The 27,578-nt window shown below is 50.0% G+C and overlaps 1 protein-coding gene across 3 annotated transcripts in view; it reads left to right on the forward strand.

Moving 5' to 3' along the window:
- The window catches only part of RUNX1 (RUNX family transcription factor 1), a gene marked incomplete at both ends in the record, with an annotated part of 264,148 nt that overhangs the window by 218,127 nt on the left and 18,443 nt on the right, over window positions 1-27,578 (forward strand). For 2 of the 3 annotated variants that reach the window (XM_080695878.1, XM_080695879.1), the window contains one exon: window positions 1,376-1,567. The exons of the other annotated variant lie outside the window; for it this stretch is intronic. In XM_080695878.1, coding sequence (XP_080552004.1) covers window positions 1,376-1,567 — 192 coding nt within the window. The remainder of the gene's footprint in view (window positions 1-1,375; window positions 1,568-27,578) is intronic. 3 annotated transcript variants of the gene reach the window in all.

The raw sequence follows: 27,578 nt of genomic DNA on the forward strand, positions 1-27,578 counted from the left end.
AGTATTTTTCCTCCGTTTGGAGCCAAGCAGGTCTTGTTAATGATAAAAATCACTGCAGTATAGTGGGCCTCTTTTTCTGGTCTGGAATTTGAGACGGTGGCAGCGGTGCCAAGGGGGCCCCAAGGCAGGAAGCAACCGGCAAGCCGCTGCGATTTGGAACCATAACCCGAGTTAGAGAATTTTCATGTTATAATTGTAGCCATTGGGAAGAAGGTGAAATCGTGCTGCTTCTGGGCTCAGCCCTACCTTGGGCTGTGGAGACTGGAGTCAGGGATCCTCTTTCAAATTTAGGATTGGGCCGGGACCTGAGGAAGAGGATTTTCTGGGACAAGCCGATTGCTTCTCCAGTTCTGTCTTAGGTCACTTAACAACTATGAAATTGGTCAAAGGCTCTCTCTCTCTTTCGTTCTTTCCTTCCTTTCTTGACACTTGGGATTGAACTAGGGGCCTTCTACCTCTGTACTATATAAAGAGTCCTGGTCAAAGGCTCTTTATTCAAACAAACCTCAAGAAAGAAGGAGGAAGAGGAGGAGAAGAAGGAGGAGGAGGAGGGGTGGGGGAGGGGCGGGGGAGCAGCTATCCTTTTTGCCCACATGGCTACATCCTTACTTGGCGACCTTAACTCTGCCATTGGACGTTTAGTGCCACTGTGTTGGTGATTAAGGGCTCCGTGGTCAGTTCTGCTGCTGCTTCTGGGTGACAGTGGCTTCTGCCAGCCCTACAAACACTAAGGGGTCCCTCTCCCCTCCTCGGGTTCCTGAGCCCCCATAGAAGCTCACCAAGATGGGCTGAGCGCATCCTCTGGGCTTCAGAGGGCTGGGACTTCTGGGATTAATAGACAAGGTCCAGGCTGCGCTTTTCTGCCTACTCTTCCTAGGGCACCCTGGGAGTGGGCTTCGGGAAGGAAAGGGCTCCTGAAAAGCTGGTGTGGAGAGGAAGAGGGGCCGGGGCTGCAGCCGGCTGCAGGGCACCTGACCCCCAGGGCTGTGGCTCTGCAGCCTGTGGACCCGTGTGCTGCCAGGCAGAACAGAGGGGTTGAGTTTGCAGTGAGGAGGCGCATCCTGGGCCCTCACCTCAACCCATGGCACTCGGCTTCTTCCTCCATCACCATTGCCACACAGACCAAACGAGGTGGGTGGACCCAGACTGGAGATGCACCCAGTGGCCAGCATGACGTAGGGGGCCCCAGTCGGCTCTAGGGACCATAGCCCCCGATTCCCACCGACAGATGTGCACCAGGCCCACACTGGGAGAGGGGCGAGGGAGGGAGAGCCGTGAGAAGCCCCAGCCTTAGACATTCCACGCTGTGTTTTCTGATCTCTTCCCTCCCTCTCCCCCACCTCCCCCTCCCCTCCCCACCCGCTCCCCACAATAGGACATCGCCAGAAACTAGATGAGCAGACCAAGCCCGGGAGCTTGTCCTTTTCTGAGCGGCTCAGTGAACTGGAGCAGCTGCGGCGCACGGCCGTGAGGGTCAGCCCGCACCACCCAGCCCCCACGCCCAACCCTCGCGCCTCCTTGAATCACTCCACCGCCTTTAACCCTCAGCCTCAGAGCCAGATGCAGGGTAAGTACCAGGGCTGGGCCCACGTCCGCCCGACCGGACCAGCCGGGCTCTCCATGGATGCTCGGAGGGAGCCAACAGGCCCCGCCCTGCCCGCTCAGTCAGACCTGCATTAGAGCAAGACCAGAATCCAGATGGACAGCATGTATATGTTGAGAACACTGCTCTGTAGGATGCAGAGGAGAAATGGCTGCAGGTATCCAGATAGGAGCTATAGATAGATAGGTAGGTAGATAGATAGATGATAGATTAGACAGATAGATACACACACGTGTGTGTGTGTGTGGTGTGTGTGTGTGTGTGTGTGTGTGTGTGTGTGTGTGTGTGTGGTATGGTGTATTCATATAGGGATATGTGAAGAAAGAGACAGACAGACACCCTTGGTATCCATGAAGTGTTGGGTCTAAGATGCACGTGGATGCCCGAACCCATAGATGTTCTGTTCCTTTATATATATTTGTGTATAGTCTACACATATCTTCCTATATCCCATAAGTCATCTATACATTACTTGTAGCATCTAATGCGGTATAAATGTTAAGTAAATAGCTGTTATGGTATTGTTTAGGGAATCATAACAAGGAAAATATAAGTCTGTAGATGTTCCGTATACATATGTATTTTTTTTTGTAGTACCAGGGATTAAATCCAAGGACATTCTACCTCTGAGCTACACTCCCAACCCTATTTAATTTTTTTTTTTTACATTAAAACAGAGTCTCGTTAAGTTACTGAGGCTGGCCATGAACCTGCTATCCTCCTGTCTCAGACTCCCAAATATTGGGATAGCAAGTGTGTGCCGCTGTGCCTGGCTTAGACACAACTCTTAGAACTACTTTTAACCCACGTTGGTTGAATCCTTAGATGCAGAACCCACATATATGGAGGGTGTGTGTGTGTGTATGTGTGTGTAAAATGTTGAAATTTTTAAGAGTTAGCTTTGGCTAACTGCCCATTAGGCTTAAAGACACACACACACACACACACACACACACACACACACACCCCTAACAAGGTGAAGGTGAGGATATTGCAAATTCTCATTGCTTCAGATTATTTGTGGGATGTACATCTAATATATGTTATTTTCTAAATATCAGAAAACAGTAGGAATGCATGGATGCTATCGCATCAAGCATATTATTTGCAAATCAATAAAGAAGGCAGGTCCCTCTACCCCGTGGTGCCAGCCAGTCATCTCAGAACTGCTATAAAATGTAATAACTTCTTAAAACTCACCGTGCCAAGTTAAATAACACACACAGTTCCTTTACGTTGTAGAACCACTGACGTCAATGCCTGTTTGCTCTGTGATACCATTGCAAGTATCCAAAATGCGGTCCTCCCCCTGTGCTGCGTGAGAACAGCTGTAGATGATATGGTCACAGCAACAGCCCTTTCTCAAAGAAGCGGCCTTGTTCAGTTCAAAGGAAAAGATAACACATCTGGAGATAAGGCAGGTGGCTGGCAGTGAAGGTAGCTGCTCCAGGTCTCCTTTGGACAGTAGAAACTAGCTTCCCCAGGCGTTTCCTGTGTGTGCGTTGTGTTGTGAGATGCACGGGGAGCATCTGGTGGTTAGGGTTGCTGGGCCATGGCTCTCTTTGGGAGTTTTCAAGGCACGCCCACATCTACAGTGCATGATATGATATAAAACCCATAGCATTAGCCCTTGCTGTAATGTTCTTGGTTTTATTTGGGCAGAAAATCTCCAAAGTGATCTTCCCATAAGATCCCGTGCCCACAGTTGTTGAGAGACATTTCTGTAGAGTAGCCTTTTGGTAAACAGAATCCTAAAGCTTGATGTCTGGGGCTGCCTCCCATCTACCGTCTCCTCCTAGGAATATTTGGGAAGAGTTCCCATGAGATCATGGGCTTCCCGGTGCTTAGTAATCATAAATAATGATTCAAGACATGCACGTTAATTTAAAAAGATCCCACAGTACACGCATGTGTGGTAAATTAGGGCAGATGGTACTATGTTAAGTGACAGAGATGCCCTTGAGATGCAAAGATACTTTTCTCCTAAGAGAATAAAAACTCCTGATGGGATTACTTTCTCCCGTGTTTAGGGTCCTTTGGATTAACAGAAGCCATGGTCAAGGTTCCATGTGTAAGATCCAAAGGAGGACTTCTGTCTTCTTAGTCTCATTGCTTCTGTGACCACTTGTGCTAGTAGGTTGATAAAGGGAGTCGTCTTCCTCAACTGATTGTGGAACCCCAAATATTAAGCATTTTTAAAGACAATGGGAAATTCAGCCCTGTGGAGGGGCAAATTGAAATTGTGGCCCTGAGGTTGCTTTGTTTCGTTGTAAGGATCAAATCTAATGGCTTCTCTTTTTATCAGATATGCTTCTTGACCAAAAAGGGGGCAGAGGGGAAGATTCCTTCTCGCCTTCTTGTCCTCGGTACTTGGCCTCTCTTGGGGGGAGGCCTGGCCTGGGAGGGGCGCTCTCTAGCTCTGTGGAGCACTGTGTGCTTAGCAGAGTATCAGGTTTAATACCAAGCATCGCCCCTTTCTGGTTCCCTTTAAAAACTTCTTACTTCTGCAACATCTAAGCAATCATCAGTCGCTTTTAGAGTGCCCTTGGGGCTCAGCTGCTGCGCTGAAGAATGTGTTAACTAGACTGCTGATGTCCTTTCTCTCCAAAATATGAATTTAATATGCAGTACTTCACTTGCAAAAATGGCACAAACAACGTTTTGGAAATAAATGTCCAGGATATTTTCATGGAAAACTATTTTTCCTTTCTCTCCCTCCCTCTTTCTTTCTCTCTCTCCCTTCCTCATTCTCTCTCTTCTCTCTCTTTCTCTTTCTCTCTCCTCCTCCTCCTCTTTTCCTATAAGAAAATACTGTTTATTATTGGTGCATTTTAGTCATACATTTTAATGACATAAAAGACTGTGGAGACATACATGCACACATCACCCAATTAGCCCTCCCCCGATCCCCACCCCATCCCTCCCCCTCCCTCCTTCCCATGCTTGGCTTGGTGATTGACTTTGATATGTTTAAGTACATCATGTGCTTTAGAGAGCTTTCCTCTTGCCCCCTCCCATCCCCTCAGTTAGGTCGCCTTATTTGCTCCTCTATAGGATCTCCTTCTTCATCTAGAGTTCTAGACAAAGAAAATACTGTTTTATACAAGTAGAGTTTTGATTAGACCCTTAAACTTTGTTTTCTTAAAATTAGAATGGAAACAGGGATAATATGAAAGTCGCTTTCCGCCATGACATTACTTTGTTCTCAACAGGAGGAAAATGGTTAATTTCCAGACTTAGCCCTGGAGCGTGCATATTAAGGAATACAGCCTGTGTTTATGGCTCTCTTTGAAATAGCAGCAGTTGTTTTAAGAAAAGTATCCCAGAAGCAGTCAGGGCGTCCTGCAGGGGCGCGGCGTGATGCTTTCAGTGGTCTAGAAGTGTCCGTCTCTGGGGGCTTGACAGGATCCAGGGTGCAGGAGAGGCTGAGAAGCCCTGCCCCACCCCCAGGGCAGAGTCACTTCAGCCCTGCCGGCAGGAAACCGCTCATGGAGAATAACTAACACCTCTATTTGTCTAGAATCAGATCCCTGTCTATAGACATCTCAAAGGACCTAAAGCAGGGTGCAGGCAGAGAGGGGGGCAGGTTGCCATGCCACCAAACCACTGTTTATTTGTTGAGGTTTTGACTGGAAAAGGGCTGAGGTTAATCTCAACTTCCTATTTTACCAGGTCTTAAAATTAAACAGAAAGCCGCTTTAAGCAGAGAGCCGTTTGGGCTGCACGCTTGTGCACGTCAGAGACGCCGTCCCTAACTTCTACAGTGGAGTTTTAGAGTCTTTTTATAAGTCCCTTTAAAAGAGGGATGGGGTAGGTTCAAGAGAGCTGGGGCACCCCTGTCGGTTGGGTCACACCTCCCACTTAGAGATGGCTTTGGCGACCGAGGGAGTAATTTGAAGTTTGACTCTGATTTATGGAATCCTCGAAACCACATTGAAGGTGGTGTTACTTCCTCCTCCCTGGAGAGATGAAGATGGAACGGGTGTGAAAAACTGTCCAACCCCCAGAGAAGTGATAAGGCCAGTGCGGCTGTCTCTGCGTGCATTGGTTGACTGGTTAACACAAACATCTAACCACCATGGGATGTTGATTTCTTTTTTTTTTTCTCTCTCTCTCCCTCTTTTTTTTTTTTTTTTGGTTCTGAGGTACTGGGAATTCAACACAGGGGCACCCTACCTCTGAGCTATACAGTCAGCACTATTTTATTTGAATCAGGGTCTCACTATGTTGCTGAGGTTGGCCTCAAACCTGCGGTCCTCCTATCTCAGCCTTCCAAGTACTGGGCTTACAGGGATGTGCCAGCGTGCCTGACTTAACTATTTTAATTCCTTTCTTGGACTACTCATGATGTATTTGGATACAGCTCAGACCTTTTGTCTGCCTTATTCCAACAACCTAGTTAATAGAGAAATGCAATCTCAGAGGTTCAAAATTGTTGCCCATCTTCAACATCACAAGCAGTGAGCTTGACCTTCCGGTGCAGGTGGACTCCAGGGGTCTCCGGAGCTGGTTCTCATGGGCCAAGGGCCGGTGGGTCGGCTACAGGGATGACCCGGTGTTGAGAATCCCAGTCACCCAAGGAAAGATGAGCGAAGGGCCAGGCCAGTTAGTTCCCCATGTTGCATCTTTACTGTGTGTTCTAGAGTTATTCGATGTTTGTTGATGTTAATGATAGCCTGGGCCTCGATCAGCTGGCTCTTTGTGGTACTTGACCATCTGTATTTAAGGATGGAACAAAAAGAAAAGTCAGAATAATGAACCTTTGAGCATGTGTGTGGGGTATATGGTCAGGAGAACTCCCCAGCACTCTGTTTCCTATATGGGGAACTGCCTTTCTATGCATTTGGGGCTTTCTTGTGGGGTCCTTTGGAACCAAAGACTTCTTAATACACAAACCCAAGCAACGGCTGGTCAGCTGGTCAGAGGCTGGGTGCCTGGTTTGTGAGTTCCATGTGGCCCGGAGGGAGCCTGGCCTCTCAGATCGCCTGCCATTTAAATGGGTTTTGTATTGACAGTTGTCTTCCCCCATAGTTACAGTTACTTGAAAAGGACTGTGCTGCTGTGTGTGGGATCTCTGAGGCCCTGAATCAGCTTCGGTCCTCTGGGTCACTGGAGTTCCCACTCGAGTGCTCTCTGCCTGGGCCAAAGCAAGGAAACCTGCCCAGCCTTCTGCAGGGGAAGAGGGCAGGCAGGGAAAGCCCCTGTCCCCAGGGAGCCACGCCCGAGGAGCTAAGAGGCCTGGGTGCCTCTTTCCCCCCAAACTCATAGCTGCATCGAATGCACCAAGCAGGGGAGCAGAGAATGGAATCAGGGCCCTTTCTAGCCTTGGAGGAAAATAGCCAACTGCAGAGCATTGCCTGCCTGCCTGCCTGCCTGCCTGCCTGCCTGCCTGCCTCCCTGCCTGCCTCCCTGTCTCTCTGCCTGCCTACCTGCCTCCCTGCCTGTCTCTCTCTCTCTCTATTCTCTCCTCCCCTCCCTCTGCCCTCCTCTAGCAGTTCTAAACGTTTTTTTAAGAAGTAGGGCGGGGCGGTTTTCTTTTTAACCTGAGAAGTACCTACACAACGGACACCAGACATTCTCATTTGTAAATCTACAATCGCTCAGCTAATGACCACATCAAGTAAAATACGTGGTCATTATTTTACTAGGGGGCTAGAAGTCAACTTATATGGCTTGCTTTTAACATGAAAGTGAATCATTTTCTTTCAAAATACATCTTATCTAGGTGCCATAGGGCTCGAGAACCTAGGAGAGAATGTTACGCAGAAAAAAACAAAACTTAATTTGGGTGTTTCCATAAGTAAATATGAGGGAGGGAAGAAGAGAGAGAGAAGGAGGGAAGGAAGGGAGGGAGGGAAGAGAGAGAAAAGCAGCCCGGAGGGATGTGTGCAGACGGAAGAGCCCTCTTGGGTGGGGAGGGCATAGGCTGCACCCTGCTCTCCCTCCTCCTCGGAACCGGGCAGAGTGGGCAGCAGGAGCCAGCAGGATTAGAAGCTCTCTCAAGGCAGGAACTAAGAAGTCAGTTTCTGTTTTTGTATTCTTAGCTGGTGCAACATAAAGTGTAAGCTTAAGGGATGTGTGGAACGTTGAAACCAGGGGATTGCATTGCGGACATCCGGGAATGAGGAGCGAGCCAGGCGTGGTGGCATATGCTTAGAATCCCAGCACTAGGGAGGCTGAGACAAGAGGATCACAGGTTTGAGTCCAGCCTCCGCTACTTACTGAGACCCTGTTTCAAAAAAAAAAAAAAAAAATTAAAAGGGCTGGGGGCATGGCTCAGAGGTGCAATGCTTCTGGGTTCAATCTCTGGTATCCCTCCCTTCAAAACAAGTTTTAGAAAAGGAAAAGGAAAGACAGGGAAAGGGCCGGCTGGCTTCGTGTGCAGGGCCAGCTGTGCCCTCAGGCTTTGAGTTCAGGGTGACTGACTGACGAGGTCTATCAGCCTGGCTCTCTAGTCACTCCTGGGAGTGACTTCGTGGTGCTTAGAGTGGGGACCACAGCTTCTGTTTCTTTCCTATGCGATCTTAGGGATAGACACGGTTCCAATGCAGAACTCCCTTGAACAGCCCGACTCCTGTGCCTGTGATATATTTATACGCAACTTACAGCTAAGTACTTCATAATCACGCTCTTCAAAGGGGCTGTGGGTCCGGGGAGCTGTCAGCACCCTCTTAATCAAAACACACATTTTAGCGAGGCTTTATTTACAAACCAGACATTTTTGTGGCATGGTTCCGAGTGGTCAGAGGAGGTCTCGGGGGCATTTAGTACCTTGTGGACATCCTTCCTTTTCTTTCTTTTAATTTTATTTTTGTGTTACTGGTGATTGAACCCGGGGACATTCTACTTCCGAGCTCTACCCGCCAGCCATATTTTCGAAACAGGGTCTCACTGAGTTGCGGAGAACCTCATTAAGTAGTCAAGGCTGTCCGTGAACCTGCAAGCCTCCTGTCTCAGCCTCCCAAGTCCTGAGATGACAACGGGCATCAGCACACCCAGCTTCATCTTTTCTAATTAGTAGGGGGAAAAGTTTCAGCTTAGGACTTGACTTTAATGCTAAATGATTCTCTCCATGGCTGCATAGGTTCCAGACTTTTCCTTGATGTGTATGAACGTAGAAGTTGCATGTGTGTGCTTTAAAAGTTTTCGTTGGTAAGAATCATACATTTTAACCAAGTTGCAGTCGGTCCACTTGGAGTGTTAAAAAAATAGCAGCAAATAGGGCTGAGGAGGAGAGCCCAAGAGGGAGAGGCCACCTCAGTCCAAACTCGGCCTCTTTTGCATAGACTATAGGACCTCGGGCAAGAGAATTAACCTCTTTACACCCCGGTCTTCCCAGCTGCAAAATGGAAGTGGCAGCTCTACTTGCAGAACCTAGGAGCGCTGTGAGCCACGGCACAGAGGATGTTAGAGCCGGCCCAGAGCTGAGGCTCAGGGAGTCTAGCGCCTGTGATTAGCATCATCGATACCAAGTTTAGCATCGCTTCCTGTGGCCGCTACAGCTAAGTACCACAAACTAGGGAAGCTTAAAACAACTCTAATGCGTGCTCTGGAGCCAGAGTCCCAACTCGGGTGCCGCAGGACCATGCTCCCCTACAGGCTTAGGGGAAGCTGCTTCCAGCCGTCGTTGGCTCCAACCATCCCTCTGTTTGTGGACGCATCACTTCCTTCCTTTCCCCTCTTACCATGGCCTTCTCCCCTGTCTTATCTCTTCCTCTGTCTCTTACAGGGACACATGTCATCAGATTTAGGCCCCACCTGGAGAGCCCATGGTGATCCCAAGGTCCTTCACTTCATTATGTTCACAAAGACTCTTTTTTTTTTTTCCAAGTAAGACCCCCATTCAGTTCTGGGAAGGTGAACATGGCCCTGTCTTTTCTGGGGCCACTATTTGACCCCCTGCATCAGGGCCATAGGATAGGGGTTATTGGGACACTGGCAGGTGGCCTCGGATGAGTCCCAAGATAACATGCGCGGGACCATCCCCAGAACAGGTACTACGGTGGGCAGGTAAAATGTGAACCCAAGGCCTCAGGGCTGCGTGCCCCAATCCCATCTCCTGGCTACTAGTATCTTAGCACATCACTGCTGGAATTTCGTGTCATGGATTTCTCCAGCCAGCAGAAATGTACGATTTCTTCTTCCCTAGGAGAAATCAAGTATATCTCATTCTTTCCTAAAGCACCTTTACATTCCCTGTGTCTAGGGAGAGATGCAAGGTATAAAGACAGCAGGCCTGGCTGCCTCTTGCCCTAGACCCCACCCCAAAGCCCCTGACAGTGAGAGAGAAGTAACAGAGGACCAGGAATTGACATGAAGACCAAAGCCGGCCTGTTGGGATGGACTCAAGAATGTGACCTCCTGGCTAGAGCTAGACATGCCACTGTTGTTTTGAAGCAAGTTGCCTTTAGACCAAGTGGCTGTATTGCCAGATGCTGCAGATCAGACCTTCCTTTCGAAGGGTAGCATGTCTTTTGGGTATCTCACCATCCCGAATTTACAAATATCTGACAGTAGCCTTTTACATGTAGATATTTTCACAAGAAACTTGGATGATAGCTAGGAAGTCCTATCAAAGTTTTCCAAAAGTCTGTACCAAGAGAAGGAACGCTCTACGCAGATGTGAACAAACAGGTCCGAGTTACAAAGTTAGTTCTCCAAAGTAAGGTACTCGTTTGCATTCTTTGCCCTCAAAATATGGGACAGAAATGCAGGTTCACCCGATTTCCGTTATTTTAGGGCTCATTAAAATACAACACTGGGGGTTTATATTATGCCCGGCTTCTCCTATTGCTTCTATCTCTGCTGATTTCCCTCCTGTCCTAGAACACCTGGTCTGACTTTCAGGGGACAGGGGAAGAGGCCTCTGTCAGCAGCAGCCGAGTCAGTGCCTCTTTGTACTTTCACGTCTCCTTCCTTCAAAGCCTCAGCCCCACACAGACCTTTTTATTATGAAACGGTGGCCTTCCAGGCAGCAGAGCAGCCAAATGCTATGGAGATTAGAGACACTGATTGCAAACTCTTCCCTGACAAACCCAGTTTCTTCCCATAGACCCCTCTCCCATTAATCTCTTCCTGGCAGAACATTTGATGTTGTGATGCGAGAGATTCAGTTACCTACCACAATAAACGAAACGAAATACTAGTTTAAAAAATAGGAGAGAAATCACCCTAAAAACAAACACGGGTCGGTTGTGTTTGTTTGTTTATTTTTGCCTCTCCGTGCGCTCATTCCTGAGAATGAATAGGGGAAAGAAAAATTAAAAGAGAGTAACCCACTTCCTATGAGTTGGTTTCTGTTTAGCAAGCTACGGAAAGTCGTCGGGTTGAGCTTCTAGCCAATCCAGACTCTCCTGAGGAGTACACAGTAGGACATTGGCTATTTAAATAACGTAAGCATCTTCAGCAACAAACCGAACCATGTCACTGTCTGAATGAGCTGGGGCAGGAGAGGCAGAACAGAAAGGACCACATCCCCTCCAGGTGCGCCCCTGCCACGGTCCCGGGCACCATCCTTATGAATGTAATCCATCTTAGGGTCATATTTAGGGTGTGGAGCTCTCCAACTGTCATTGCAAGATCTGGAAAATCGCCTTCCAATCGTGATCTCTGTAGATCCTATCAGAGAAGCAGTGCCTCTTCTTAAAGGTGAAACTCCTCACTTTTCCTCTCAGATAAAGACATCACAGCAAAGGAGCTACGCACCTCATGTCACCTAACAGCTCCGGCTGGCATGAAACCTGAGCCCGAAAAGCTCACCGGGAACTGGAATGGGGCTCACTTCTTCCCGGCATATTAGTTCTTCTGCACAGTCTGAATCGGGTCACTGAATCCAAAACTCTGTAAATCAACATCATCAGTTCTGTTTAAGAAGAGCTGGGCTACGGTGGTGAGCAGCCGCAACCTTCGGGAAATAAAGAGGAGGATACGCTAGGATCTTTTAGCTCTGAAGTTTGGGAATGGTTCCAATGGTGTCCTAAAAGCAGAGCTTCCCCGGGGAAGGTCCGTGGGTCAGTACGACCCTGGGCGTTAGAGTCAATCACACCCGTTCTGACAGCCAAGTCCCTCAGGGCTGGAAGTTGCTGGTTCCCCACTATGGAAGGAGCCCTCTTTATCCTGTAGCCTTATATATTAAATTTGGGTCATTTCAAGGCCAGGTATAAGACCCAGAGAACTTAGGCTATTCCAGTTCCTCCTTGCATCATTGCAGGGGCCGCTTTCAGAGTTTTAAAAGAACATCCTGAAGCCGGGCGTGGTGGCGCACGCTTGTAATCCCCGCGCTTGGGAGGCGGAGACAGGAGGATCGCACAGGTTCGAAGCCAGCCGCGCTGGCTTAAGAGATCCTGTTTCCAAATAAAAAGTATTAAAAAAAAATAGGTCTGGGAGTGTAACCCGGAGGTAGAAGGGCCTCCAGGAACCCCAGTACCACCAAAAAAAAAAAAAAAGAATATCCTGAGATAAAAATGGTAGGAAGAAATAGTGCGACTAGGGGTAGCACATCTTGGAGTTCGGTCATACCAGGGGAGCGCACATGGCAGTTTTATGAAGTCTCCCGGGACGATCGCGCTGTTGCGGCCACTCTCCCTCCATTACCGCATCTCTCTGCACAGATCAGATGGCAAATTATATAATGATAAAGTTATTAAAATATCTGTAAAAGTCAGCACAAGCTCAAGGGCTTGACTTGGCCTTTCTGTCCATTAAGTGGTTTGTTCAGATCTCTCATCTCAGGTCTGTTTATCTGCAGCTGCACTTTTGCACATTTGCCCTCTATGAGGAACCGTAATTGCCCGAGTTTTAGGACGAGTCTTGTTGCTTGCCCAGTCGGGCCTGTATCTGAAGGATCCTTTAAAACCGCAGCGTGCGTTTGTGGTTGTGTCTGTATCTGGGCTATTGGAGCAACTGAGGCAGCTACGCTATGGCCAAGACCAAAGGCAGGGGTCAGACAGTACGAGACCACATGGTGAGAATGGATTAATATTGTCCAGCTGTTGACTCCTCGCTACCAATCTGCCTGATCTGCCCGTGACCCGGCTGTGTCCTTGACCACCACGTCCCAGGCCCCTCATCTGTCATGTCTGGCACTTGATCCACCAGGAGGTTCGAAACTCTAACAATTCTGTGACTCTGGACACCCAGGAATTAATGGGTCAGCTCTAACATTCTCAGGGGAAGCAGCAGGTACGTCCCTGGAGCCCCCTGGCTCCTTGCCCTCTGATTACGAGGCTCCTTTGTGGGGGGAGATCATAATTTTTTCTGTGTGATCCAGCTTCATGAGGCTCTGAGCCACCATATGTTGCTAAATGAGAGAAGTCATTGCCCAGACGCAGATCTGTTTAATTTAATAGAATTCCCCACAAATTACAAAGCATGAGTTTAAAATTGAATTTGTCTAAAATTACGGATGGCCAATTCAGGTGGAAGGGAAAAGGAAATCTTGTTATTCCAATCCCAGAATCTCTTCCCGATTTCCTCATTTGATTCTTTCACGCCTTGGGGGGAGAGGGGAGGTCTTAGCAGGTCTGTAAGGAATCTCTCTTATTTTCCAACTTTCTCCCTGGCCACTCACAACTCCCTTAAGGAAGGCCACGGCAGGCTGTAGATGCCAAAGCAGAATGCCAGTTCTTCTGCCCATCCATCCGCCAGCCAGAGCAGAGTTGTTCTTCCCATCTTGTCATCAGAAAGAACTCAAACAAACATGGTACCATCTAGAATGCACTTTTTTGTGGTATTGGGGATGGAACCCAGGGGCATTCTACCTCTGAGCTACACCCCCAGCCCTATTTTTTTATTCTTTATTTTTTGAAACAGGGTCTGATTGATTTGCAAAGGGCCTCACTAAGTAGCTGAGGCTGTACTCAAACCGTGATCCTCCTGTCTCAGCCTCCTAAATGCTGGGATTACAAACGTGCGCCACCACGCCCATCTCAGATTAGCATTGTGAATTTGGATTCACAATGCTAACCCTGGGATCTAAGCAGAGGATAATGGCTGTGGGCTTTGGAATTATTCAGAACCCCATATTGTCCACCTCCTGGTTATGTGACTTTGCAAGAAGCACCCAAGCCCTCTGTGCCGTCTGTGAGCTGGGCGTGAGACTGAGAGCGCCAAACTCATTGGTCAGCCAGGAGTTAAGAGGCAGGAGTTAAGATGCCCAGCGCCCGCTGAGCAGCGCCTACATTTCTCTTTCTTCACAAAGCTGTCTCAAAGACTAAGATGTATTCTTGCCGAGCCTGGAGTGGTGGGGAAGGCCTGTTATCTTAGTACTTGGGACGTTGAGACAGGAGGATCGCAGGTTCATGGCCAACTTCAGCAACTTAGGCCCTCCGCAATTTAGTGAAATCCTGTTTCAAAATAAAAATAAAAATAAAACAGAGCTGGAAGTGTAGCTCAGAGGTAGAATGCCCCTGGGTTCAATTCTCAGTAACACACACACACACACAGAATATACATGCTACATAGTATATATATATATATATATATATATATATATATATATATATTCTGTTTATATATATATATATGTGTGTGTGTAATACATATATTACACACACACACACACACACACATATGACATGGAGCCTGGTACATACTTTTTTGGTGCAAGGTAATCGTGCATCATGATAAAGTTTAGAAGGAGAGAGACGAGAGACATACACACACACACAGCACCCCGTCAGCCTCCTGAGATGGTGCATTTTAAAAATAAATGTTCAGTGTTATTCTTTTTACCTTTATTGCTGTTTCTGGGCTCTCATCAATGGCGCTGGTTTATCACAAGGTGTTGTGTGTCAGCCCTGTCTTCTGAGCCTCACAGATAGTCTGTGATGATTATCTTTCCTGTCTCCTTCTTCCTCGGGAGTGATTATAGCCCTGGGTACATGACGGTAGTGGTGGTATAGTGGTATTTTCCTTTGAGTTTTGTTTCTTTGGGTACACTCAGGCACAGCGTACCCTCTGTCCCACAAGAACAAATGGGAATATAAACTATTGGAAGGACCATAACTTTCTCTGCTGTGTTACCCGTGAGACACTAGTGGTCCGGAGAGTATCAGCCTTTTGCCCGGGCCTGGAGGTCTTGAACTTCTTGTCTGCAGGATCCCGGCCCAGTGCGCTCCCATTCACCCCTTTACGTCTCTGTGGTTGGTACAGATTGTCCCCTCTGACAGTTAGCCAGGCTCAGCCTTACTCTGCCTTTTGCTGAAAACAGTTTCCCCTCAATGAGATGACAGGCCCCCTGTTTGGACAGAGTATCATAAGCTTCTTTTCCGTCTCCGTGCTTTTTAACCTCCACTTTCACATGTATAGGAGTAGTGACTATCAACACAAGCGAGGGCCGGCTGCCTCTCCTCCCTGAGCCACCCCTCAGCCCTCTCAGTCCCAGGCCCGCCCTGCAGCGAGGCGGGATGCAGACAGCTGCAGTGGACTTGGCAGGCCACTTTCTGAGCAGAGGGCCCACGTGGGCAGTGGTCAGAGATGAACCCTGACCCCTCCCGTCACTCGCATGAATTGGACACATTCAGGGAGAATGGCCCGCCTCTTTGGCATCCGTACCCAACCATCTACAAACGGAGTTCTTTGAACCCAGTTTCACCTTCCTGTATGATTCTAAGTAAAAACCTCCCTCTACCCATCCCGCCCTGCAAGCCTGGCCCTTTAAGCCTGCTGGGGCTGGGGCTGGGGCTGGGGCTGGGGCTGGGGCTGGGGCTGGGGCTGGGGCTGTTGGGCCAGAAAGAAGGACAGGGAACAGGTGGCCGAGTGTGACCAAAGCAGAGTCCGGGAACCACAGCTGTAGGAATGCCAGGAGGCTCCGGCAGGCCGAGGCTAGTGGCCAGTGACAGTCCCCGCGTCCCAGTTCAAGACACTGATGCCAACTTCATGCCATGGACACCCCCAAGAGTACACAGCCCTGAGAGGAGCAAGCTGGGACCAGAGAAAGGCGTCCCAGCCACGGCCAAGTCCTTGTGCATGAGCTCAGGGTGAGGGCCATGAACAAGGCTAGGGCCACCCTGGAATGTCACAGGAATTTCCAAGAGCCCTTCTCTTGGTGCTGGTGAGGAGATTCCTGCCTTGGGTGGGGTAGGGGGTAGCTTCTGGGCTCCTCCCTTTACTAAGACCAGTGGCTGATTTAAATGTTAACCAGAAGGATCAGGGATGGATGACCTGTCATCTCTACTCTTACCTCCCCTAGGTCTTGATGTAGCATCTGACCACAGTCCTGGGAGACACGGGCCCTGGGCTCCCCTCAGTGCCCGGAGAGCCCCACCATCCTAAAGATGAGAGCTATGTAGGGGCATGCTGGGAAATATCATTTTCTTGCTCAAAGACAGGAATTCCCTCAGAAAATAGCAGTCAGCAGTGCTGAGAATTTTCTCCCAAACAGTCATTACTCCTGACTTGGGCCGTCCTTACGGCGACTTTGAACTTGTGACCATTGAAGCTGAGTGAGTCATGGAAAGCCAGACCGCTGGCGGCGTGGGATGGCCAGCCCCCTCCTTCAAGAGATGAGTAGTTGGGAGCTCAGAGAGGTCAAGTGACTTGCCTCAGGTCACACAGACAGGGGTATTCAGGAGCCCCCAGCTTTCCTCGCCCTGCCCCTCCCCCAGCTTGAACACATTCCTAGCAGCTGGAAGAGGCAACGTGAACGGTCCTGAACAGTCCCTTCAAAACAGCACTTAGGCAAAAGAGGGGCTGTCGGAACAAGATAGGGCAAACCTCTGTGCGCCTCTGCACCCCGCCCCACCCAGTCTCTCATCTCTGAATTACAAAAAAAAAAAAGAGAGAGAGAGAGAGAGAGAGAGTGTCTCAAATAACCCAAACAGGCAGGGTCTGATCTGCAGACAGTCTGTAGGCACCTGCCCAAGAAGCCGCCGGTCGGCTGGTCCATCCTCCTCTGATTTATGTTGTGTGTGTTAAGCCTTAAATTGTTGAGTCTCTGGCTGGCTGCAGTGGTATTACTGGAGGGCTGGTGCGTGTTTTTCGCTCAGAGCTGGCTCTGGTTCTGGAGGGGTTGGCCCCGGATCAAGTCCAATCTCACACCTGTCTGAGACAATGAGGGCCTTGTTAGACACATCTCCAGCCGTGGCGGCACAGCCTGCTTATTTTTCACAATCAGAACTGGCAGGCGGGGGGCCTGGGAGCAAAAGGGGTGCGGGGAGAGGCCAGGGCGCAGCTCGGAGAGGCCTGGGTCTGCTGCCTCCCTCCAGGGGGCCTCTCCTCCTCCCGCCCCCCTCTGCCTGCTTCCCTGAAGTTTATAAACTTCTCCTTATTTTTGGAAATTAAAAAGCAAACAAACAATACCAACAGTAGCCCTCTTATGAAGGAGAATTTCCTACTGCAAAACAACTAGCTCGCATCCTGTGGTTAAACACGTTCCCGGGCATCCTACGGGGTGAGGAGGGTGGTGGGGGAGACTCCAGCCCACCCCAGAGCAGAACCTGGAGCCCCTTCCCCGCTGCCGGGCGTGTCCTGAACACGTCTTTTCTTCTTGCTTTCTGCGGCAAGGAGGAACAGCTTTTCCCCCGCTCTGTCATTTTTCCTGTAGGAAAAGGTTCTGTCCCCGTTCAGCCTTCCGGTCCCGTGTCATCCAGAGAACAGGGCCGGCTAAAGCCAGTGTGCCTGCAGCCCCTTGGCAAACCCAGCCTTCCCCCGAGACCCTGACAGAGGCAGCGCTGGCTGGGAACCCGTCCGGGTTCTGGTTGGCAGCCCTCAAGGCCGATGTCTCCACAGCGTCCTTATTGACTCAAAGCTACCATGAAATGACTCATGTTTTTCAAAGAACACTATAGAGGTCCCAAGGATAAGGGTCCAGAAAAGAGCTTCCAAAAGTTATAAAGTCACCTTTTGCAGTTAGACCCCCACAGTGGGGACCTATGTAGGAGCCCCACTAATCCCTCCCCATGGAATGACCAGGATGGGGGGCCAGAGGAAGTCAACAAATCCCCCAGTGCCCTTCTTTATTAAAGAGGCTCTTACCCAAAACTGGGGGCACTTAGGCACCAGCATCAGTACTTTCTAACTGTCCAACAAGAAACTGCCAGGCCAGGCATGGTGGTGCATGGCTGTAATCTCTACTGCTCCGGAGGCTGAGACAGGAGGATCCCAAGTTCTAGGCCAGCTTGGGCAACTTAATGAGACCCTGTTTAAAATAATAATAATAGCTGGGCATGGTGGCGCACGTTTGGAATCTTAGTACCTGGGAGGCAAACACAGGAACATCACAGGTTTGAAGCCAGCCTCAGCAACATAAGAAGGCTTTCAGTAACTTAGTGAGACCCTGTTTTCAAATAAAAAATAAAATAGGGCTGAGGGTAAATCCTCTGGTCAAATACCTCTGGATTCATTCCCCAGCACCCTCTTCCAAAAAAAAAAAAAATTAGCCAGGCACAGTGCCACATACCTGTAATCCTAGCACTTGGGAGGCTGAGACAGGAAGGTCACTGGTTCAAGGCCAGCCACAACAACAGTGAGATGTGTTCCACAATTTTTTTTTTTTTTGTACCAGGGATAGAACTCAGGGGCATTCTACCTCTGAGCTACACCCCAGCCCTATTTTTTATTATTTATTTTGAAACAGGGTTTCACTGTGTTGCAAAGGGCCTCACTGAATAGTAGCTGAGGCTGTCCACAAACCACGATCCTCCTGTCTCAGCTTCCCAAATGTTGGGATTAAAAGTGTGCACCACCAAGCCTGGCCAATTTTTTTTTAAATTGCTGGAACCCCAATACCCACAAAAATAAAATAAAAAGGGCAGTCCATCCTTCTTACCTACAACGACTTATTTATATACCGAGCCTGTTGCAGACTCTAGGGTTTAGCCTCAGAGACACAACATAGAAAATGCACACACTGGTAGCAGCAGTCTTATGTTTTCATAGCATAAGTCACTTTTAACTCTTCTACCCTCATGTCTCTGTATGGATGCCAGCCGCCATCCCCAAAAGGACAGCTTTTCAGAGGCATCAAGTTCATACCGGCATGACCTGGTACGAACAGCCATGAGATACAGGAATTCGGGGGCTTCCAGCAGCCCTCTGCGTGTGACCTCGCACCTGGGGCTCCAGGGAGGCGGGGACCATGCTGCACACCCTGCCTCAGCTCTGCACTCCTGACCTAACCCCCGGCTCTGAAATTGTCCCCTTCAGGGGACATGGCTTCAACCCCTGATGTCCCAGTGCCGTAGTCCAGGCCATCCGGTTCTCTATTTTTCCCAGAGCATCCAAGCTCTGATTGACCGAGTCAAGCAGAGGATCAGAAAGGAGGCTGGGGCATAGAGCTGGCTACATCCTCCCTGCAAGCTCTTGTCCCTGCAGGTCACCTGTCTAGAAAGTACTTGTATCAATCATTCTACCCCACTTCCCCAAACCCGCCCCTCTTCAGTGCATCTGATGTCCCCTGTCCTTCCGGGCATCTCCATCCCCACCGAGGGCCAGACTGACCCCTCTTCCTGGCTCCAGGACACACCTGGCGATCCCTCTCCCTCTGACACCTCCGCCTATGTGGCTCTCTTGTCAATAACAGAGAAGCCACGTGTTGGTGCGCACTTGACGTGGGCAAGATTTCCATATGCTGCCAGGTAATCGAAGCCAACACCCCACCCACCAGTGTGCAGGCAGTGCAGCATCTGTGCCCCCAGGCCCCGTCCCGGCCTCCCTCCCAGAGCGGTCAGGGCTCTGCGACCCCTGGACTCTCTCCTACTATTCTGAAGCCCTGGAAGGCTAGCTCAGGTCCCCAGGGAAAGGGGCCAGCCCAAGCCTTTGGGGAAGGGTGTCCCCTGCTCAAGGGACGCAGGTTACAGTGGCATTTGTAGGTTTAAGGCCCATTTTCTAATTTCACACAGTATACACCTTGATTCCATTCTCCCAGAGCACCAACCTGCAGGCAGGGCCCTTTGCTTCCCCAATCCCAGCTGGGAACCCGGGGCAGGGAGCCTGGCAGGTCCCGGCCACCCCTCCCTGGGTCCTTCCCTGGCCTGTGTGACTTGGAGGACATTACGAAGTCTCCCTGCCTCTGGGCTTTCTGGCCTTGTGACTTTCTACAACCTCCAGCCAGTGCTGACACCTTTGCATCTGCTGTGCCTCCTCCGAGGCTCTCTGACAAAGAGCTGAACCTACTTTACACATTTCACTAGTGTCCTGGACTCCAAAGTGAGACCTTCTCATTCATCCACTCCTCCCTGGGAATCCCAACCCCACCTCCCTGGGCCCCCAACCCCTGGCAGCAGCCTTCTTCCCGCTGCCTGACATGGCGGGGGGGCATCCCCTCACCCAGTTGTCTCCTTCCTGGAAAAACAGTCATTCTTCCTTGCACTTTGCAAATTCATTGTTTCCACACGCACTCATTTCTTGCTATTTTTCGCATCCTTACTCCCTCCCAATGGAATGGCCTCTTAGTCCACTTGGGGACTTCGGAGCTCCGCCCCCGCCACACTGATGGAAGCCTGTCCTGCACCACCACCGTGGAAGCCCCAGAGCGACCCCACCGCTGCCCATGGCCACAGTCTTTCCTGGGAACACATTAGATTTTTTTTTTTTTTCTGATGGGTGAATGTAGAACCACTGGGATGGATTGTTGTTATTCCTCTGTCCTCTGGGAAAAGAAAAAGACCTGTGGACCTTCAGTTTTTGTCTTCCATTGGCTCCTCTGAAGAATCTATTCAAATCAGGGGGAAAGTACTTTAAATGTGCTATTGAAACTAGTTTGTTATTTCTCTCTCCCTCTCTCCCCCTCCCTCCATCCTCATTCTCTCTCTCTCTCTCTCTCTCTCTCTCTCTCTCTCTCTCTCTCTCTCCCTCCCTCCCTCCCTCCCTTAAAGAAGACAGGAAGTTCCTGTTTTTTGGAAACATTCATTTCCAAAGAAGCGGCAGAGCCAATCAGCTCTCAGATGAGTTCTTACTGCATTTTTCAGGGTGATACACAATATATATTAAAAAAAGAAAGAAAGAAAATAAAAGAAGCCAATGAGAGAGAGAGAGAGAGAGAGAGAGAGAGAGAGAGAGAGAGAGAGAGAGAACAAAGGGAGATGTTATAATAGGCTTTTGTTGGTACTTGTACTTTCTTGTTGAAAAACCCAGCAAAGACCCCGAGGTGCTGAGGTGCGGATAGAAGCCTGATGCTATCAACCCTCAGAAATCCTGCCCGGAGTCCAGTGGCAGGCAGAATCCAGAACTCCAAAGGACCAGGGCAACTGGTCCTGCTCAGTACAAACGGTGCTTTTAGTCTTTCGTAAACAGCCTGTGCCCCAGGGCTCAAATCCTTCAAGAGTTTGCCTAGGTAATTGCGTTTCATTGGTGTCTGGCATGTGCTCATCGGACTGATCTAGAGGTTCAGACAGCCAAGCCAAAGCTTGTGAGACTGGAGGGGAGCGAGCCCGTGAGTTTAATCCACTTGAAAGACAGGCTAATATTAGAGAAGCTAACTCATTATTTTAAGTGATGTGAGCAGAAAAGGGTTCTCTGCTCACATCACTTTCCATAAAAGGGTTTAAAATCAGGACTGAGCAGTCACTTGGCAGTCCAAGGCCATTAGAAGAAAAGGCGCAAACAGGGACGGCAGCGATGCCCCCTCCTATCTCCTCTCCTTATCTCCCGGGCCTGTCCCTCCCCACACTACCCCCAAAACAAGAGGGCGGCTCCCTAATCCTAACCTCCCTCCCTACGTTTGACTTTTGGGGTGATCACAGATACGCAGCAAGAGACTCCAGCTTTTATTTGAGATTGGGGTTGCCTGGGCTTCATCTCAGGGTACAAAAGAGAGGAACAAGGAGAAGAGAATTCCGTCAGAGCCGGCAAAGCCCGAACCCTACAGACTGCTAAGCTGGAGACAGTACCCGTCCCCAGCACCCGGGCATGGGCAACGGGCATGGCGATGACTCCTACCTTGTTTTTTTTTCTTTTGAAATTTAAGTCAGTCCCTCCATTTTGCCAGTGTATGGTAACCAGGTGAGACCAGGTGAGAGGAAGGGTGGTTTTTCTGTCCCAGCCTGTCACTAGCCCGGGTTGTGGGAGAGAGGAAGTCCCTTCCCTTCTCCATAATTCTGTTTTCTCCGAAATAGGGCCCTCATGGAAAGTCTCTGAGGCTGATTTCTGCTCCATCATTCCAGGAGATGCTGGAATGAAACCTCAAAAATGTTGACAGTGGTTTGCATCATTATCTAGTTACATGTGACTCACGCCCGGGAAGCTCTGCAGAGACAAGTGCCGGCCTGTCCCTTCCCAGGTGGCAAAGCCGACGGTCACCTCGGGAGCCATCTCACGGGTCATTCCCACCCACGGCTCACCCCAGGCCAGCTCCGGGTCTGGCTGCCAGGCCTGAGACTGTGACAAAACAGCTGCCCCAAATCCTGGCATGGGGACAGAGTGGACATGGGTATGCGGACGCTGCAGCCGCCCTGATTCCCACCAGGTCTTGCCCACCCTGGGCTCTCTGGAGAATCCAGGCTCCAGTCTCCTAGTCTGAGCAGCGTCTCTGGAAGTTCCATCCTCTGGCTTGTTGTTGGGTTAGGCATGTGGCATCCTGTGGCAGTGTGGTTCCTGGGCCAGGTGTCCCTTGACGCTTTAGGACACCAGCGACATTGGCGGCTGGACCATTCTCTGTTCTAGGGACGGTCCTGTGAATTACACGCTGGGAGCAGTGTCTCTGGCCGCCGCCCACCAAATGTCACCGGTAATCTGGGACCCTCATACGGACAGGCAGAAATGTTGCCAGATTGTTCTAGAAGTCCCCTGGAGAAGAGATTTCTATGTGGTAATGGCCCATTTCGATCCATCCGGGAAATTCACAAGGATTCAGTCAATACACATAGGCCTTCCGTGCCTAAAACAAATAGGAGTTGCTTAGGGCTCTATAAATCAAATCTGACTTCGTTCGGTCCCCAGCATCTCTGTTCTCCACAGGCCAGAGTTTCGATGAGATGATGGCATGTGTCTATAATACCAGTACTTGGGAAGCTGACATATCACAGGTTCGAAGCCAGCCTCAGCAACTTAGCGCGGCCGTTTCCAGATTTAAAAAATAAAACAATCAAAAGGGCTGGGTGTGTAGCTCAAAGGCAGAATGCCCCTGGGTTCAACACCCAGCGCCACAAAAGAAAAAAAAAAAAAAAGAAGTGTTAATTGTCTGCTGTTGCCATCTCTATGTTTAATTTCTTTTAAAACTCTTCCATTCCGAGTCACTAAAAACCGATTGCTTCTATGAGAAAGACTTTCTTGACCTTGTAAATCAAAGCAGCTCTCTGGAGGGAGGTTTCCCACTCTGGGCTTGGTTGGTATCATCTTTCTGAGGGTGACCTCATCTATTAAAGTATGAAGGTTGTATTTGAAATGCCATTTACTTTCTCTAAGTCAATAAATGAAGCTGGGGATCTTTAGATCATCAGAGGTCTGCTTATTGCCAGGAGTTTTTCTCTGTGTGTGTCATTTTTTAAACCGAGATCTGTGTTGGAGTTTAAAAGAATTCCGGCAGATTTCCGTTTGCCTTTCTCAATCAGTGTGGGGTGATATTCCTCTGCGAGTGGAGATTGCCCCCAGATGAATCTGACTTTATTAGTTTATGTCCTTTGTTCAGAGCACCGGGGATGAGCTTATGAAAGCGCACAGGGCTCTTATCTTCAAAGGTCTCCTTTATCCTGCACACTCCGCCCGGCAACCTGCGTTATTAATCTACTGCAATCCCAATTAGTTCACGTCAAGGTCAGTTTTGTGGGGTGTACAAAATGGCCGCAAACTTCCATGAACTCAGGCCCCCGGCGTGGATCTCACGTGAAGGAGGGGAGGGGGCCGCGGCACAGGAATGTAGAGGAGAGCGGGAGGCTCCCGATAGCCCAGAAGAAATTGATAGTGATTCCCTTGGCTTGCAAGCCTAAGAAATCTCCTTATTCTAAAGAATTCAAAACTTGTAAAGGAAGGTGCAGTCTGACGAGAGTTCAGTTGAGCTGCTGTTCCTCACTCTCTTCTTGATGGCAGATATCAAGTTAGCAATCCTTTTTATTTTGTGTGTGTGTGTGTGTGTGTGTGTGTGTGTGTGTGTGTGTGTTACTGAGGATTGAACCCAGCGGTGTTCTACCTCTAAGCTTCACCCTAGCCATCATCATTATTATCATTATTTGAAAGAGGGTCTTGCTAAGTTGCTGGAGGTCTCTCTATATCACTGGGGCTGGCCTCGAACCTGTGATCCTCTTGTCTCTGCTTCCTGAGTACTGAGATTACAGATGTGTACTCTCATGCCCAACTTAATTTAGCAATCCTTAAGAGATATAAAGAAGCGTTAAGAATCTATTTCCAGGAGGATTTATGTATGTGGAGAAGTCTTGAATTTAAGAAGCATAATGAACACTCCATAACTCCTCCAAAGATGTGTGTCTGCAAAATAAGGCAGAGTTGGTGGGTCTCCGGTGTGTCCTGTTTTAGGACTGATGACAGATGCTGGGCTCATGGCTGTATATCCTGCTGTCTTTCTCTGAGGCCCCCATAGCGCAAGTCATAGATATGAAAGGCATATGCTTGACTGGGTGGAGGAGGCCCCTCCTGATTACTGGGGACAGACCCCAGGGGCTTTCTACCTCCATCCTATACCCCCCCAGCCCTACTTTTTTACTTTTTATTTTGAAACAGGGTCTCACTGAGTTGCAGAGGGCCTCACTAATAGCTGAGGCTGTCCGCGAACCACGATCCTCCCGTCTCAGCCTCCCAAATGCTGGGATTACAAGAGTGCGCCACCACGCCTGGCTGGGAGGCCCTTCTTATGTGAGGAGAATGTGCTTCCTGGATCTGCCCTTACCGCTACCATTAGTGGAGGGTAAGGTAAAAAGGCCAACTGGAATTGCTGTGTCTATTACAAGAGACAGATGCACTGTTCTGTACAGCCAGAATTTTCTCCAAATTTTCTAGAAGATGAGGGGCGTTGGAGGCAGGGCAAGGCCAGGAAACACACGGTGCCCACTCTACTCTTCACGCAGGCACCAGACTGGCCATTTCTCAGACTCCTCTTAGCAGAGCAGGAGGGTACCGTGCAGCACCCAGCTGGAGAATGTGCAAAGGGGGGTGTCACACGCCCCTTGCTAGCCATTCCCCAAGGTCTGGCTTCTCAGCCCTTGCTGCGGGGAATAATTCTAGGAGCCTGGTGATGTGCAGGGAAGGAAATCGAGACGGTGACAGGGGTGCAGGTAGGAAATAAATGGTAGTCGTGCAATAGCGGGGACGAGAGTACCTAATGTGTAAGACAGGAAGGGAACACAGCAGCTGCACTTTTTTGACTTCCCTCATCCGCACTGATCACGGGGGACTGGGCACTTCAGCTTAGGGGCATTTTTCCATTTTCCTTTGTCAGGTTGTTATTCTTGGAGTCGGGGGTGTGGGTTGGATGCTCTTAAAGAAAGAGCAGCTGCCTTTGTCATGAGTTTCGCTTCAGAAGACAGAGTAGGATGGATCCTCAACTGGCGACTCAGCCTCTGGGTTCTGTGTCCTGGCAGGGACCGTGCGACCCTCCCTGTGCCCATGAGGTGCCTGAGTGCTACTCTGGGGCAGTGGTGCTCCCTCTGAGGAGACCAGTGCTCCGCGGGAGGAAGGTCCTACCTTCTGTTTGAACAGAGGAGGCGCTACCTTGACGGCATGGCAGACGCATCTGTAGGGAAACCGGGCTTTGCATCTTGGAACTCGGGCTGGCTAAGGAAACCTCACTCCTGCTGATCCGTGGGGCTGAGTCTCCTCTGCCACTTTGAGCACCATCTGGCTGGGATGGGCATCTCTGCAGGGTGAGCAATTCTCTCCAGACATGGTTACTTCTCACTGAAAAGAGAGAAGACTGTGCCCTGCCTCCTAGGTTCCAGAGATGCTCTTGAGGATAAACGGGCTTCACCCCTCTTCCCAGCTGGGGAAACTGAGTCTCCAAGGTATAAGTCACTCGTCTCAGTGAGTGAGAGGCCAAGCCGGGGTCTCCCTTCTGATCCCTGGACTCCAACACATGCCCTTGCCGCATCCTTGTGTAAGCCCTCTGGCTCCTGGAAGGACAGCTCGGGGATGAGCTTCCCAAATCCTGGACATGTTTGGGACTCCCATAAGCCACAGAAGAGCCGAGCGCCTCTCAACCTCTTTACACTGTCTTGTCTTGTATTCTCTTCTCTTTCCCTGGGAATGGGAGCTTTTCTGTTCTGATTTTATTAGAATGCCATGCTTCAGTTTGCTGCTTAAAACCAGAATCGCTGGCCTTCAAATCCAGTAAGATTGCATTGGAGCAGGGCTCACCAGGGACAGATGACAGAAGCTGCTCTGTGGCCCGGAGCCGTTGGCACATTTGTTCAAGCATTTCTCACACTCATGAAACCACAAGAGCGCTAACGCGAGGAGGGGCTGCAGCTAGGGGGTGCACATGAAGAATGCGTGCTTGGTTGGGGGAGAGCGCGTCCCCTCTGTTCTCTGGCCAGAGGTCCTGGGTGTTGGCTCAGGGGCAATACTCGGGGGCTACAGAGATGGAAGGGTGGCCCCAGAGGAAGCCAGGCTGCCAAGTGGCATGACAGGTGCCTGCGGTAGCCCAGCTGTGGTCTGCGCTCTAGACCATGGTATTCCCCAGTACGGACAACTCACAGTGTAGGTAAGGGCTTTGTTATATAGCCTCTTTAGTCCCAAAGAGAATGGTGCTTCTCTTTTTTTTTATTTTTTCCTGCTACCACCTGAAGCCTGGAGACCCTTGGCAGAGCCTTGGCCACCAGTATCACACCTTAATATAATTTTCCCAAGGGACAGCTCTTACTTCTCTGGAGTCAGAGAGATCAAGGGTCCTCTCTGGCGAGGGCCGAGGTCCAGAGGCCCCCCGTAAGCATATAGCTGAGCCTGGACAACGTGCATGGTCTTCCTCTGCCAGTTTGGACCACAGGCTGCCTCCATATCTGGTCCATCCAAGCCACCATCGCCCGCTGCTCTTTGGCCTGTGCCATCCTCTACGCCCATGGAATGTTTCTTCAGAACATCCTTCTCCTCTAGCCTTGGGTGGTCCTGAGATGCCCTGTGCTCATGCTTGGTGCTTCCCCTGAGGCATCAGTGCCTTCTTCTAGAACCAGGGTCCTTGCTCTGCACCGAGGGCCGGCTCCCGAGTTAGAGGCTGGGTGCGCCTTCCCGGACCCTGGCACGGTATGCCTGGAACATCACTTTCACAGAGGGAACAAAGAGAGTGTGAGTGCTGGAGAAGGACCTCCGGAGGGGAATGGAAAGCCACCTTTACCTCCATGCTTTGAGATCTGTATCGGAGGAGAAAGAAATGGAAAAATGGATGGACAATGGCCTGGCGTTTGGGCCATGACTCAGCCCGTCTGTAGATTGTCTTCAGCCCTAGGGAGTATATATAAAGACAGAGTGGGGGTGCAGCAAACCCTATGGGTGAGATGCCCACAAGGGATGCTTACTTACCATAGTATGGGAAAAGCTTTTGTCTGTGGGGGAGGACAGGTCCCTTCTGTGCACTGGGAACCACAGTCCCTCCACCCGTGGGCACCAACGGCCACTCTCCTCTGCCTCCGGGAGACAGTGCCAACCGAGACGGAGGCATGTCATAAATCACCCCACCTTTCTAGAAGCCGGTGACTTCCCTCTGAACCCTTCCTCAGAGAGGGCTCTGCCTACATACAGAGTCCTTTTCCAGACGCTTCTCAGACTGCGCTGGGGGAAGGGAGCGGCCTCGTGGTGAGGCTTGAACTGTTTCCCCTGGGAACTGTCTGGCCAGTCTAATGAGGAAGAGCACTGTGCATTTATGGAGAGCCTTTCATCTATGGATCTCAAAGCCGCACCACAAACATTAATTAACTCTCACACCTGTGAGGCAGGTGAGTCTGGTTCCCCCCATTTTTAAAGATGAGGAAACAGAGGTTTGGGAGGACAAGGACTCTGGGGTGAGCTACCAGGGTTGGTAGTGGCCTGGCCTTGATGTTCGGAAGCCACCTTTCAGATCCACAGGGCCCGGCCGAAAGCCTCCCCAGGCTGAGCAAGG

Source organism: Muscardinus avellanarius, assembly GCF_963383645.1.
Source record: "Muscardinus avellanarius genome assembly, chromosome: 5".
Lineage (NCBI taxonomy): Eukaryota > Metazoa > Chordata > Mammalia > Rodentia > Gliridae > Muscardinus > Muscardinus avellanarius.